Source organism: Medicago truncatula, chromosome 1 (assembly GCF_003473485.1).
Source record: "Medicago truncatula cultivar Jemalong A17 chromosome 1, MtrunA17r5.0-ANR, whole genome shotgun sequence".
In the NCBI taxonomy this organism is placed as follows: Eukaryota; Viridiplantae; Streptophyta; class Magnoliopsida; order Fabales; family Fabaceae; genus Medicago; species Medicago truncatula.
The window spans coordinates 48936816-48952737 of record NC_053042.1 but is presented as its reverse complement, the minus strand read 5'-3'; the positions used below and the strand labels follow the sequence as shown (position 1 = coordinate 48952737).

General features: G+C 32.1%; 2 protein-coding genes and 1 long non-coding RNA gene across 3 annotated transcripts; 1 reads left to right on the top strand and 2 right to left on the bottom strand.

The window, feature by feature from the left end:
- The first annotated feature begins 2577 nt into the window (after positions 1-2577).
- On the top strand, positions 2578-6867 carry LOC11419753 (kinetochore protein SPC24 homolog). Its single transcript, XM_024769355.2, has 5 exons — positions 2578-2901; positions 5436-5577; positions 5674-5775; positions 6321-6394; positions 6516-6867. The coding sequence occupies exons 1-5, from the start codon at positions 2712-2714 to the stop codon at positions 6620-6622; spliced, it is 615 nt and encodes a 204-aa protein (XP_024625123.1). The 5' UTR covers positions 2578-2711; the 3' UTR covers positions 6623-6867.
- A 2087-nt stretch (positions 6868-8954) lies between these two features.
- Positions 8955-9823, bottom strand: LOC11424176 (uncharacterized). The gene is made up of 2 exons (XR_003008737.2): positions 9622-9823; positions 8955-9390 (listed from the first exon to the last, which is right to left on the bottom strand). It is a non-coding gene; the product is annotated as an uncharacterized lncRNA (long non-coding RNA).
- A 2498-nt stretch (positions 9824-12321) lies between these two features.
- Positions 12322-15555, bottom strand: LOC11428503 (uncharacterized protein At3g49055). Its single transcript, XM_003592212.4, has 5 exons — positions 14559-15555; positions 13823-13899; positions 13400-13511; positions 13188-13304; positions 12322-12805 (listed from the first exon to the last, which is right to left on the bottom strand). The coding sequence occupies exons 1-5, from the start codon at positions 15273-15275 to the stop codon at positions 12458-12460; spliced, it is 1371 nt and encodes a 456-aa protein (XP_003592260.2). The 5' UTR covers positions 15276-15555; the 3' UTR covers positions 12322-12457.
- Between the last annotated feature and the right edge of the window lie 367 nt (positions 15556-15922).

Below are 15922 nucleotides of genomic sequence, written 5' to 3'. Positions count from 1 at the left end.
GAGTTTAACCTTAGATGTTTATGAGGGCCTGAACATGTACCTTAATGATTAGGCAAAGTTTTAGATTGAGTTTGAACTCAGAATAGAGTCAGAATGGAATCTAGAGTGTTTTACCCTAACTCGCCGTGGCGAGTAGAGGCTCTCGCCTCGCGAGCTAGTGCTTGACAGATTGCTTTGTTTAGGATTTTCATGTGGCTTTGTCGCATGAGAGGTTGTGAGCTGAACTTTGAGATAGCAATGAAAGATGTATAGGATATAAATGATGAACTGTGAAGCTGGTTATGGCAAATTGAGGTTATTAATGTGATAAAATTGTATAAGTAATACTTGGTTTATGTGATAATGCTAGACATCGTTGGATTGTATAAAATATTATCATATCATGCTGACGTATACTGTTGTGTTGCTGTTGATTGATTATGATTGTTAATGATCGCTGGTTTATACTTAACTGCATTCAATTAGAATGTACAATGTGTTGGTTCGAGTTGTAAGTGGCGAGTTGTCGTTTCCAAGTAACGGAGTCATAGGTTGTTGATGTTGACCAAGTTGGGGAGTGAGTGAGTTATTATGCACGATCGTTGTCGTTGCCTATGTTGTTGCTGTCGTAGTTGAGTTGTATGCTGATATACACAAGTCGAGTCCTTTCATGATTAGGAAACCGTTGAGGGCTCATGCCCTGGAATGCTCGTCATTCAACCGTTGAGGGCTTATGCCCTGGAATGCCTTGCCATTCAAATTGTTGAGGGCTCATGCCCTGGAATGTTAATCATTCAACCGTTGAGGGCTTATGCCCTGGAATTGCCTTGTCATTCAATCTGTTGAGGGCTCATGCCCTGGAATGTTCATCATTCAAATTGTGGGGGGCTTATGCCCCGGAATGCTTAGTCATTCAATGTGTTGAAAATAGTACCACGCCGTTGTTGTCGTTGAAGTAGTGGATGATGTTGTCGTTGATGGTGATATTGTGGTTGTTGTAGGTTGTGTTGTGGTCGTTGTTGTTGATGGAGATATTGTTGTTGTGGTCGAGTTGTTGTTGTCGTTGTTGGTTGATTTAGTAAGAGTTATTAAAGTTGAAGAAGTATAAATATTATTGTGGGAATATATGTTGCTTATTACGTTATTTAATTAAGTTGATGATTTATATATCTATTATTATTGTTTGTGAATCTCACCCCTTCTGCTTGGAATTGTTGCCTTTCGTATGGGTAACTTGCAGGTATTGAAGCTTATTAGAAGTGGTGGCTCAAAGTGTCTAGGGCTCTGATACGTACGGGATGGGATTTTCTTATTGTTTTTCATTCCTATGTATCAATTTTGAATATTGCTGACGTAGCCCTATGGTTGTTGAATTTATGTTGATAAGGCTTTTATGCCAAAGATTTAATTATGGAGATTTAAACTGTTGCTGTTGTTGTTTTGATGCAAATTTTCCGCTGCAAATTTAATGATGACTTTGAAGGACGTTTATTAAATAGATTTTATATTCTACTTAAAAAATTTTGAAAATGAAGTGTGACATGCCCGTTTGGGAATTACTCTGATGCATGTTTTATTAATTAATTGATTTTTGGGAAACGGGGTGTTACAACATCCTATTTATTTATTTTAAAAAGGTGAATTTTAACTATTAGATTATTTGACAATAAAAATTATTGTATTCAATGGTCCATTTCTCTTCAATTAACGATGTTCTTTAAATGAAGAGGATTCCAACTCCTATCGAAAGGGGTTATATAACTTTTTTAAAAATCTAATCTTAATACTAACTATTTCCTCCATCTGATGAAGAGAGGAAAATAATTTTGAGTGTCTTGTCAAGTATTTATGCATTCTTCATTATCATAAATGCAAAGTAGAATATATTGAATTGAGATTGATGAAAATAATTTTAATTAAAGTTATAATTAAAAAATAATAATTAACATTGTATTAAAAAAAATAAAATGGATCAATTATTTTAGGCTAAATTGCATTTTTGGTCCCTTAACTATTTAGGTAGTATCACTTTGGTCCCTTAATTAAAATTCGATTTATTTTGGTCCCTTAACTCTCTCTGTTACACATTTTGGTCATTTACGTTAGTTTTAATTAAAAAACGTTAGAGTTTTTTCATTTTCTTCTCCTGTTTTTCATCTTCATATCATTTCCATCAACCTTCAACAACAAAAATCCAGGAAAAATTCCAAAAAAAAATGAAGAAACACTAACGTTTTTGAATTAAAAGTAACGGAAAAGACCAAAAGGTATAACAGAGAGAAAGTTAAAGGACCAAAATAAATCGAATCTTAATTAAAGGACCAAAGCAATACTACCTAAATAGTTAACTGACCAAAAATGCAATTTATACTTCTTTTTTTTTCAATCGTTGAGACCGAGGGAATATTCATTTAAGAGTAGTGATATTTGTACATCCAATAGATGACAACTTTGGTGACAATCTATCAAAAACAATGGAGAGAGACAAAGAAATAGAGAGAATAAAAATATACGTGACTATTAGAGAGAAAGTTATTTAAAAGTTGTCACAATGAGCGTAGAATGTCATTTCTCTTGGTTTAATCAAAAGAAAGTGTTTCCCTCCGACTCAAAGGAAAAAAAAAAAAAAAGAACCCCAATTTTGAAACCTTGTTTACTTTCATCAACTCCAATTTCGTTTCTTCTTCCAATTTCGAACGAAAGAAAAACCACCTTCTTCTTCTTCCACATAAATGGCTTCTGATTCTTCTAGAAACTTCGACGTGGATCAGCTTATTTCCATAAGCAACGACCTCATTGAGGTTTTGCAAGATCCCGCTAATGACCGTGATCTCAACATCATCTCTCAATGTCTCCACCACACACTCTCCGTTTCTTCCTCCTGCCACTCCGACCTCAATGAGGTTCTCTCCTCGTTCCAAGGTCAATTTACTCTTTTGCCTTTTTCTATCTCTTCCGTTTCTACCACAAAATAATTACGGGGTTTGGGTTGTTTTGTTAAAGTTTTCATTTTTATGATTTTTTTTTTATTGGGTTTTCGATTTTTGGTGTTGCCCATCATTATTTATTTGCTGTTTGTTCTTTTGGTGTTTTACTTTGCTAATTTTAAGTTTGGTATGAATATTAATAGTTGAAATTCACAAACAATGATAGTCAGAAAAAATTGGGATTTAGGTTTAAGTTTTCATGTTTCTTACACTTACTGTGGCTGTGATTATTTGCTATGTTATGTTTATTTGGCAATTGGGATTGTTATATGGAGAACTATTGGATTGGATCTCTTAGTACTAGTGTGTAATTTATTTATTTATTTGAGGTGTTGCATGTGCAATTAAGGTGTTTGTTAACAGTTTCAAAACTTGAAGAGTATAACTATGTAAAAATGGAGTGGAAGTTTGCAATATGGTTTTTCAATATTTGCATTCTCTTTCTCTATCATTGTCTTAGATGTGGTATCAGTTACATAGTTAAGTCATAATAATGGAAAATAAGAAATGCTGTTCGATTTGATACAAAGTTCACTTGTAATTCAACTGGAAGTAGTTTGTGTGAGTGTCTGGTATGACAATGGAACTGTTTCGTTCTAAAGCAATGCTTTAAAATACGGAAATAGCGGCACTATAGTTCTATAGCGCCGTACGTAGATTTTGATGATAAGTAGAAAAATTCATTGGGTCGTTAGTTGGGACAGAGTGTGTTGAGAGAGATATGGGGAGAGTGGGTTGGGTATACAGAATTTGAGAGGTTTTAATTTAGAACTTCTTGTAAAATGGGTGTGGAGACTCAAAGTGGAAAGACAACTTTTGTGCACAAAGGCGATAATGGCTAAATATGGAAGCCAAGATGGAGTGCGTGTGGTTGGTAATGAATCCAGTTGGTGGCGAGACAGCAAAGCGATGGAAAAGGGAATATGGGAATCTCAAAATAATTGCTGTTTGGATAGAATGAGAAAGTTAGTGAGAAGTGGCAGCTATACAATATTTTGGTTGGACAAATGGATAGTAGATGGCACCTTTCAAGATAGATGTTGGAGATTGTATAGCATAGCAAACAACAACGAGGCTAAGGTGAATGGAGTTTGTAATTTTGTCTAAGAAACACGGGAATGGAAATGCAGCTGGAAAAAGAGGTTGTTTCAAAGGGAAGAGAAATTGATTGACGATGTTGAGTGAGCAGGGGGTCAATGGCGATGTGGAAAAGCAGAAATAAAATGGTTTTTGGGAGAAAATCATTTGAGTTGGACGAGATGTTGGAATCGGTAAAGATCTCATTGTGGAATTGGTTGAAGGTCCAAATTCTAGGAATTGAGTAGCCAATATCTCAATAGTTCTCAGCCTTTAATATGTTTGGGGAGTCGTATATAACTATGATAAAGTTTATGAATGAGGTGGTATGGTTTAACAGGAGACGGTTGTATCGTGGGTCTGGAGGAATGGGATGCAGTGCTTTCAAAATACAAGTTTGATCTGGTGGCAGAAAGTAGATCATAGGAAGTGGGTGGCATTTAAGTGGATGAGATTAATTCACCATAATTAATAGATTGGAGGTGGTGGTGCACATCCAGCTGCACTGTTTATGCAGAAGTTTCTGGTCAGCACAACAGGACGCAGACCGTGGAAGCCTGTAGAATTCTACATGATGGGCTTGTCAATATGGAGAAGTGTTTGTGCTAATTGAGTGTGTGTTTTTTTTTTTGAAGTTATCTTGCAAGAATCAGATGGTTATTAGAGTTTACCTTGGCATTGTGTTCTGGTATGGTTTTATTATGAGGACTATGTTATTTTGTAGAAGGGTGGCAGTGTTCAGAACCCCCCCAGCTGTTGAGCTCTGCCTCCATTCCCTTTCTATATGTCCTGCTCCATCTCTAATGAGTTTTCAGTGATTCTCCTGTTAGTCTCCTACTATGATGATGCCCTTAATTGGAAAGTTGTATATAAGGATGGCCAAAACCAAAAATCAATAAGAACTAGAAGAAATTGATTTTGAGGATTCTAAAGTAGAAGTTGAAAGATGCGATTCACTATTTGACAACAAGAATGATGATTATATTGGAAAAGGGGACCAGAATGAATAGATCTTTTGTCTTTTATGTTCAATCATTATTTACTGCTTTGAGTAATCACTAGTCAGAATTATGAACAATTGAGCTTTTTGAGTTAATTTTGTCACTTTATACAGTTGATTTTTATCTGTATTCAGCTTATTTTTATTTGTATATAGCATGCTTTTTAGTTACATAATTGATTTATTCCAACCGATATGTGGCTTCCGCTATCCGGTATTCCACATAGCGGAATTTTTCTTTCTTGCTATTTTCCGTGATGCACTATTAATAGCCACCCATCTAAAGTAATTCCTTTTAGCTCAACTAGCTCATATCAATGCTATCTATTATGCGTAGATATTCTTGATTGTATAATTGTATTATGTGCTTGACCAATGCTTAGTTGAATCAGATTATCAGAAAAAAATAGATTCGCACAAACAGAAAATTGAGCATGCTAGATCCGAGACTGCTGCTGATGCGGATCTGGAGCTTTTGCAGAGAGAACTGGATGAAGAACTTGAAAAAGAAAGCCTGTTGAAAGAGGAGTTTAGATAAGTCTATTAGTTTTCTGCTTTTCAATTGTATGCTCTTTTTAGATTTTAATCTTCTTGAAATGATGTATCTTATCATCCATTTTGTATCAGCACAGTCATTAGCAACGAGTTTGATGATCTAGAACAACAACAAATTTCTGTCCGAGAGCAGAAAAAGAAATTACTGAAAATTGAGCAAGAAAAGCAGAGGACAAGGTATGTGCATTGCAAAACTTGAATTTAAGACCCTGTTTACTTTCTAAAAACATTTTCAGCTTTCATTTTCCAAAATTTATGTTCATTTTAAATTGCTAACAAAGAGATTGAAGACTCATGTAGCGAACAATTGTAATAGAGAGAAGATGGAAGACAAATCTATAAATAATATATTTCCGGAAACAATGAAAACAATGTTTTGGCTTTTTCAAAATTTCTGAAAAATGTCAGATCTGTTTACAGAAATTGTAGAAGAAAATGGTGAGGAAAATATTGGATATATATTCTCTTATGTTTATTGATTGAATTGAAAATGAAAACAAGAAACATGAGAAGTAACAGGCTCTAAGATTGTAATCTGGCCTCATATATGTATTGCTATTTGTTATTCATGTCCGCTTCGATATTATGGTCTCAATTACATGAATGTGGCTTCTCAATGTTAACAGTAAAGTCAATTAATTGTCCCAAACTGAAGACAGTTCTTGGTTTTTACATTTCCCATATAAATTGGAACTTATATTTATTATTATATTTTGTTTCAGGATGCTACTTTCGATGTATGCTTCTGTCACAAATATTGTTCCAAACTTGGACGATCAGTCAAAAATTTCAGGCTGTATCCTTTTGTTGAGTGTACCATTCTCTTTTCCCCATGTTTCTTCTTCAGGTTTTCTGTAAATGATTTTTTTGTCCTTTGAAAAGACAAGAATTGTTTGCTCCTTAAACTTAAATTGCAGATATTGTTGAAAAGGAAAAAAATGCGGCGGAGAAATTTGAATACGACACATCACAGCTGACTGTCCTTGATGTATGTAATGACATCTGGAAAACAATAAGTGATTAATGCATGTCAAACATGTCTCTGTTGGATCATGTTTGTAACATTATGTAATTTCTCAAATTGAGTGCTATGTTAGGAATCCAACAATTCACTTGATGACTGAAAAGTTCAATGTATCATGAAATGAAAGCCTTACAATTTTAATAGAGTTGCTGACCACTAAGTTTCATTGGTGAGTATTTTCATGTCATGTCATGAAGTAAATACTAGTTTGAATCTTCACATGGTTGGCCACTTGTTGTTATATAGTCTAATGTGCAGTATACTGAGCATATGAAACTGAAAGATAAACCGATAACGCATATCTAATTTATTTTGCTCATATTCTTGCTTCATCAAACAATGACCTTGGAAGAGATCTACATATTTGTACCGGAAGAATAATGTAAGTGTAGATAGCTTGTGTCAAAGGAAATGCTGAAATCAGTCCATGTGAATGATTTCTTTGTACCTTCTTAATATCCTCATCTGAGCAATTTTGCTATTCTGCCAATTTGGCTTCCTGTTGTTCTTCTTTCCTTTCTTCATCAAGGCAATAAAAAAGGAATGTAGTAGCAGCTCAGATTCGCCAACATTGTCCTCAGATACTATAATTATCTCCCGAATGTGATTAGTCTAATTCACGTATAAATGAGACATCATGCCCCTTCTAATTTATTTTATTTTTGAATGGAAGAGGAGCTAAAAGGAAACAAAAAAAGAAAACTACGTCTGAAATAACACGTTGAAACAAGATGATCCCTACTCTTATTTGCTACTTGAAAGAAATGTTGAACTTGACAAAATTACCAAGCATTATTCTATTATGCATAATCAACTGGTAGCCATTAACATGCCCATTTTTGTTGCCTGAAAGGCGATTAACCACGACGGAAGGATTCAAGCACAACTCAGTTTGTAACCTCTAACTTTACCTAAGGACAAACCTTTAAGAACGACCCATGACTTGGCCTCAAAAGAAGTTAAACAGTCAGATATTTAGAAAAACCCGCTAACCAATTTACACTCTCATCACGTAAAAGACTACCACAAGAGCTTTTTCTATATTTTATTTAAAGGAGGGGCTAAGCCCCCAACAAAGAGTTTATTAAATATGAAAAAATTCAGCTCTTATATGCCTCTATTTTTAAATTTCAATCTGTTACATGCTATATTTGATCTAAGATTTTTGGAATTGAATGGTAAGGTCATGCTTGTTCACTAGAGTTTGATTACATGACTTGGTTTTGATATTCAATTGTGACATGAATTTGTCAACTTTTAATGACATGCTGCCTGGGCTAGTTAATAAACACCGTTTATGAATAAGTGTAAAGCAGAACAGATGATGTCATTGCAAGTATTTGCCATCCAACATTTATCATTCAACTCCCAACTATTGGTAGCAAAAGTATAATACTCTGCACACTGCGCAAAGGGCTTTGGTGCTTTACCCTTTTTTAAGTATAGTTTACTTTCATTCCATGTAGTAATTAAACAACAGCAACAATGAATCCCAAGCTAGAATCTTCAAAATGCAGCAAGATTCAAGAGATAGATAAAGAAGCCAAGAAAAAGATACTTCCTCCGTCCCTTAATAAGTGACACAGTTGACCCAATTACGCATACCAATGCGTAATTTTGAGTTTAAATATCTTGAATAATATATTGGAAAAAAATTATGAAAACTTGATATTTTGAAAATACTCATCGAGACGAATCTAACGACATCTTATATGATATTATTTATCTTTGTATATTAGTATAAAAATATGGTCAAAGTAAGTTAGGTCAAAATTGCACATTTTCAAACAGGTCATTTATTGCGGGACGGAGGGAGTAATGTATAAAGAAAACTAAAAAAGGACCGAAAACAGGTTAAAACTGCTTAGTACTCAATAAACAATCAGATCAACACAGCAAACAACATTAGTTCATTGCATGATGATTACATAAAATGATTAATTCAGGTTGATTCTCACTATAAACAGTTAACAAATCATTCAGGTGACAACAATTTTTGTATTAGATTAGTCTATACAGGACCTTGCTCTGACTTCAATTGAGTACTTACCAATGGACGATCAATTGAGCACCCATTAATGGACGATCATATTGATCCCTTAAATTAGTCAGTCTTTAAACCAGATATTATTGAATTTACAAAAATAAGTTAACAATCACTAACATCATCTGAACACAATAAATCAAGTGATTGATGAGCTTCCCCTAAAACAAATTGTCCGCGAGAACAAGTTTGATTCCTAGGTGGAATAATTTTTTGTCAGCTTAGCTGCCGACCTCTGAATTACTAGAACCCGTACTTCCCTTGGGAACCAGAAATAACAAAAAAACAAAATATTAAACTCATTATAAATATATAATTGTGCAAAGCTACAACTTGAGCGAACATTCTATTTTGTCACAAAGTAGTACATATTAATGCAGCTTTATGATAAGTTTATAGAGACACAAAGTTAATTTCATTTTATTCCCCTTCAATATTACAATCATAATCAAAATCAAAATTAAAGTAATCTAATACATAATAATATCAAACACTTCGAGTCTTGAGTGGTGGTGAAGAATCAAGAGAAGGATTTGGTTTCTTGACAGAGCATGATGATTTGAAAGCCTCAATTTGTGACTGGCATTTAACATAGTTCCCTTTGTTCTCTTCCAAACACTTTTTCAAAGCATCAACATCACATGCTGAATTTATTTTCTTCACATTGCTACTTTTCTCTTCTTTATGACCCATAACTTCCAATTTAGTTACAATGAAATTTTTTCTGCATTTTAGATCAAATTGCAAAAGGGTCAATCACAATAATCAAAACTACATCAAAATATAATTTGAAATAAAATAAAAAGTGAATTTTGAAATTGAAAATATGAAGTATCAGTAGCAATGGTGCAGAAGTGAAGTTGTAATCTTTTCAGTGTGAAAATGAAAAGGGGTTTGATAAGATTTTTATCTAATTGAATGCAATCGGTAGGAATGGATAAGCGAAATTTCGTACCGTAACGAGGCTCCGCACGATGCGGTGAATATATGTGGATTTTTCGAGTTGAGGTGAATTGATAAATTGTGTGGTGTAATTAGTAGAAAATGAAGACGCTGCGATTGAACAAGAGCAACTCTGCAAACCCTAACACCGCTGAAGGGGAAAGACGATGACTAGTTTTTCGTTTTCGAGGGTAATTTATTTGAGTTTTTTTTTTTCTTTTTCCATTGGATTAAATACCTATCTATGTAAGAAAATCTCTAATTTTTTTTTATTTTTTTTTTGACAAAAGAGAAAATCTCTAATTAGTTAGTAATATTTTAAAGGGTTAAATATGTTTTTTTCGCTTATAACTTTAAAATATATAACTTTTCATTTTAGTTCCTAAAAAAATTTCTTTAACTTTTAGTTTTTATAAAATTTTTAATAACTATATTTGGTCCCTATTTTTTAAGTTAGTTTTTGTATTTTTAAAATGTGTTGAAAATTGTAAAAATCTTTCAAAAAAAATTATATTTTTTTAGCAAAATATAAATTAAATAAGAATTTTTAACCGTAAAAAATATAAAAATTCATATTTAATTGATTTTTTTGACAAGATTCATATTTAATTGATGTTAAGTTAAAATATTCTTATTTTTTTTAGAGAGATTCTTGTAATATTATAAATTTTTCTGTTTTATTCGAAAATATGAATTCTACATGAGTTTATTTTAAAGGAGGGACCAAAGGTGAAGATGAAAAACTTTTAAGAACTAAAAATTGAATAAATTTTTTAGAGAAACTAAAATGAGAACCCACTTTAAAAGTGTTGTTTAACGTGCGCATGCTTATTAAGTTATGCAATATTACAAAAAAAATAAAAAAATTGTTGAAAGAAAAAATATTACATGTAATTGTAGGTTTATGTACTATGGTCTACCTACTGTAGTGGGCAATAAGTATTACTAATAATTACATAAACGATTCTTATTAAAAAAAAATTATATAAAGGATTTATTCACTTTTTTATAAACGATTCTTAGAGCATGTTTGCTATAGCTTTTTTAAGAAAAAAATCACTTTTTTTAAAAGAAAAATAATCACGTTTAATAGTATTGCATCCGTTTGTTATAGCTACTTTTAAAAGTGATTATTTTTAAAAAAAATATATAACAAACAGGCTCTAAGGACCCGCTTGTTACAGATTAAAATAAAAGTGATTTCGATATAAAATAATTTAGAGATTTTATGAAAAACCAGAATGTATTTTGTGTTTGTTTACCATAACAAAAATCATTTTTTTTAAACAAATAGTTTAGTTTGTTTGAATACAACTTTACAAAAAGAGATTTTTTATTACAAAATTAGTTCAATCTTTTAAACTATATTTTCTCTCTCCTCTAAACAAATCAATTTTTTTAGAATTTGATCTTAACAACTTCTCATTTGAAGTTGATTTTAGATTCTGATTTTTTTAAAAAGCTGTAATAAACGGATGCAACATTCTTAAAAGTGATTTATTCTCTTTCACTAAAATTTAATTATAATACAAAAACATAACCCGGATTTTAAAATTAACTAAACACCTTATCAAGCTTGCCCAACCATAAATTCGATGAACAAAAGCATTTAATTTCCTTTATCCGTTTTTATTCTGTGAAAATTTCCAAGATCGTTGAGTTGGTGAAGGCCAAGAATTGATAAATGTATGAGCTTGTTGGGAAAATATGGAAAAGAAATGCTTGCTGGGATTTTCATCGGGAGAGAATAAACAAGGCAAAAACATCATTTGTTAAATGTGAATTCAAAATTAATTACGTTCTTTTAAAAATTAATATATATGTTTAAAAAATACAATCCTTGTGGGTCACATAACCTACAAATCTCAACCATTCAAAAATTTCCATGTGCATCCAATCCAATGGTTGACATCCTTTTTGCAAAAAAATAAATCAAGTCTCATACGGTAGGAGACTAAACAGATCACCTACCGTAGCCGTTGCCTATTTTAAATCAGTGTCTTACTTAAAAGTTTATGAAGTTGGTCATTGTTTTTGTCACATGCTAGCGGTCTAACTCATAAACTTTTGACAAATATACGACTATTTTAAAATATTAACAAAATCAGAAATTAATTTAAGAGTGACTTATAAAGATAAAGATTAATTTGGTGATTCACTCCTAATTGTGGAGATACATTCAAACTTTCATTCAACATATAATGAGAGTTTAGTTTATTTTGTTTAATCTGATCTTCGTTGTTGGTGAAAATAGAGGATAACTTATATAAGTTAGTTGGTAATGGATAAACTTATATCAAAAAAGTAACCGGATAACATATAAATTAGTGTGTTCAACTTATTGTATTTGATAAACTCAATGATTGAATTAAATGATAAATATAAAATGATATTAATATTTAATTATTTTAATTAAGATGATAAAGAAAAAATTGAGAAAGTTATAAATGATAAACTCAATCGCTATAAAAAATATGTCAGTACAAAACACTATAAACTCGTGAGAAAAAAAATGTTATCAAACATGTATATTATAGTCATATGAGATTATGAATAATGCAAAGAAATGCTCTTTTAACACGTAGAAAATAAGTATGAAATATGTCTGTTTCAGTCATTCACCTAAAATATATCAATTTTTTAAAGTGATATTTGATTATAAGTATGCCAATAATAATAATAATAATAATGTAATAGCACATAGTTCATTGAATTATAAAATGGTTAGTTGATTATTGATAGTTAACTCAAAGTGTTGCTGCTAATGATGTCAAAAAAACATCATGTAATCAACTATAAAATGATTCAACTCACTGTTCTGTTCAAGAAAATTATGTTATATACACATTTCATTGAAGAAAGGATTGCATTTCTGGTATCATCCTTTTGGCATTTCCAATTCTAGAGGTAGCAATATTGCTAGAACTCAATCTGAAAACTTGCCATGGCCAACATATTCGTCGACTCACTTTATGACTATTACATTCACGTTTCTCTGATTCCTCTAGTTGTCTGGTTAGTTCCTCTATCCACCGACGCAGTTCAACTCCTCTACTATCAGCTAGCTTCAATGATCTCTCTGCTGCTTCCTGTGCAGCTATTGCAGTCATTGCCAGTTCTTCTTTTAGTCTTAATTTCCCATTGGATATCTCCAAAGCACCCTTTGTTTTCTGCAGTTCTTGTTTCAATGCAGCCACCTAATGGAACATTCAAACATTATCAATAAGATATAGATTATAGTTTAACGGATATGCATTTACACCGTCATTGAGTAAGAACATATCATTCTATCATGTAAGCCTATATTATCACCGCTTTTTAAAAATAACTGTCACATACTCAATTCTTGTTGGATGTCGTTGTAAAACTAGTTTGCACTGACAATGCATGTCCCTTTTTCTCAACTACAAAAATGTATATAATTCGAACCCGGGTCATGATGTCCGGTCTTGCAATTTCGGCATTTGCTAGTTGAGCTAGGACTTCTAGACAAATGAAAGGTTCTTTAACATGCTTTAACATGTAGAAAATAACTAGTTTTGTTTTTATTGATATGGCAAGGATAAAAGAAATCTTTACCATTTTGTCACGCTCTTCAATCTCTTTCTTTCCAGCTTTAACTTCCAATTCACAAGCTTCCTTCCATCTAGCTACTTCTTCTTCTGTCTCTTTGATTTCAATCAAAAACTCCTCTACCTTTTACAGTTAGACAAAAAAAGAAAAAAGCTAGTGAGAAAGAGAGGTTTTGCAAAAGAGTGATTGTCACATTTATTGATCAAATAGGTGAGTACATTTTGAGCTAAGATTCTCTCTCTATCTTCTAACTCCTTGATGTAGAGTTTGTTTTCTGCAATCTCTTTGGTTTGTTTCTCTGTGAGACACTGGAGGCGCTCTGTGTCTGACCTGGCATTAAGTTCATAATAATAAATTATCCAAAACCAAACTAAAATTTTGAACTGTGGCAGCAATATAATACTATAAAATATCCACACTTGACTTTGGATTTATATAAGAGTGAAGAAATTACCCATTTTAGCTTGCATTATCACAGAAAAGCATGAAGCATTTGTGAAAGGGCTTTGTATAGAACTGTATGCAAAGCCCTTTTCACTCACTTTCTTGCAAATTAATGAATTATGCAGTTTTAGCTTAAAAAAATATCACTATGTGATGGACAAGAATATGAGTTCAACATAGTTATATGGTAAAAGTACCTAGATTCTTCCAAAGATTTTCTCAATTGAGTGATTTCAAGGCGTAGATTCTTCATTATCCTTTCCACTGTTGAGGCCTTGGAAAATGACCAAAAATTTCAGAATAGACTAACCTTTTGCAAGAAAAAAATTACAAATGTTCAAAGATACTTTTGTTCTCCTATTTGTACGCATCATCTCTAACAAACTAACTTCTCTAACTACTTTAACTACTCTAATATCTATTATTCTACATCCTAACATAATACTTCCAGTAATACTGCTGCTATCAATGAAGTTAATAACTATTAAGTAATATTATGATATTCCTTTTTGTTTCTATCAGTGAAATAAATGTATGTGATATCACAAGAGAACACATTTTTGGAAGAAAAGAATAGTTTGGGCAAACTAGTACTAGATTAGTCTTTTTTGTTTCACATAAGTCCTATAAGTCCCATTACGTGTACAATGTTACCCTTTTTTACACATTACGTTACAAATATACACATTTATCTGTTATGTTACTTATGTGGTATAAACGGGGTTCGCCACTTATCCGACATGTACCATTTTCCCATCTTCTACATGATGTGTAAAAAAATTGTGACAATGTACACCAAATGGAACTTAAATGCTCTATGTGAGGCACAATAAAACTTTAAGACAAATTTGATATAATTAAATAACTTGAAATACCGCAAGATGTATTTTGCCTATAAATTTACATACAGAATTAAGGATAATAAGAGATTACCAAACTAACAACTTCCACTTCACACTCACTGCTATCTGAATTGTTAGCCTCAGAAGTACTATCCATTGATTGCTCATTATTACCACCTCCCATCATGAATCTAAACCCAACTTTCTGCAATCCAAACTCAGCAAACTGCAATAGAGGCATCCTTTTATGATCATGTCCCTTTATTTTCTTCTCCAATGCTTCTTTCTCCAACAAAGCAACCCTAAGCAAGTTATTGATATCCCTATTCTCTTCAGTTAAGCTTATCAAACTATTCTCCAACTCTCTCTTCTCCTTTTTCCTTAACTCCTTATAATTTTCCACCTTTGTTTCCACCTCAGTTGCAAGCCTTGATATAAAACTTGCCTCTTCCAATAATAACACCATCGATTCATCTCTTAACTCTGATTCCACACAAACTATTTCTCTGACAAAAGTTTCATCCTTTTTTCCCTCTAAACTCTCTTTTACTCTAGATAAAGAATCCTTTATTGAAGTGAAGGATTCAAAAGCCCTTAACATCAACCCATTTTTCTCTTCTTTCTCAACTCTTTCTTTGATATCTTCCACTTCATTTCCCTCCAATACATCCTGTTTTTCTCTCAAAACAGTTTCAAAGTAAGGAACTTTATCTGAATGAAGACTATGGTCGGAAACTTCAGAGGTGTAGGGTGAATTTGGATTGTTGAGTTTGGACTGATTGGAGGATGGTTGATAGGATTGTTCCATGTTGCAAATGATAATATTATATAAAGGTATGTGGGATTTTCATCAGGAAGAAAGAAGTAAAATAAAGTTAATGAGGAGGAAAAACAGAAGAGAGTTTAGAATTCAAAACTACCAGTCAACAGAAGAAGGTTGGTAGTTACTTTGATGTTTTGGCGGGGCTGCTCTACAGTATTTAGTTAGTTGGTTGGATCTAATGGCCAACTCAACTAAGTATGAATTTGGTAATTGGTTATGCCATGAAAACAATTCATTTTGAATGAATGATTTAGTGAGATTGATTTTGTATAAAGTAATTTAAATGTAAAGTGATTTATATTTATATACATCTAATTGAAAATGAGTCGAACAATAATTTCAATGTTAAAAAATCAAATGTATGGATAAAAACTACAAATTTAAGCTTCAAGATAATTAGGAAAAAAAAAAATTGAATCTCAAGTTGAAAATACATAAGATCTAAAAATAATTTAGAAAGAATGACACTCTTAACCTTATAATTAGTCAACTTTGTAACAATTAATTGGGTTCATAATAGAAATCTTTTAGCACACATATAATAAAGGAGAACATGGAATAGCCTTGTCAACTAGATTAACATGCAAAATTACTCTAAATGTAAATCCTTAATGATTAAGATTCCTAAAAAC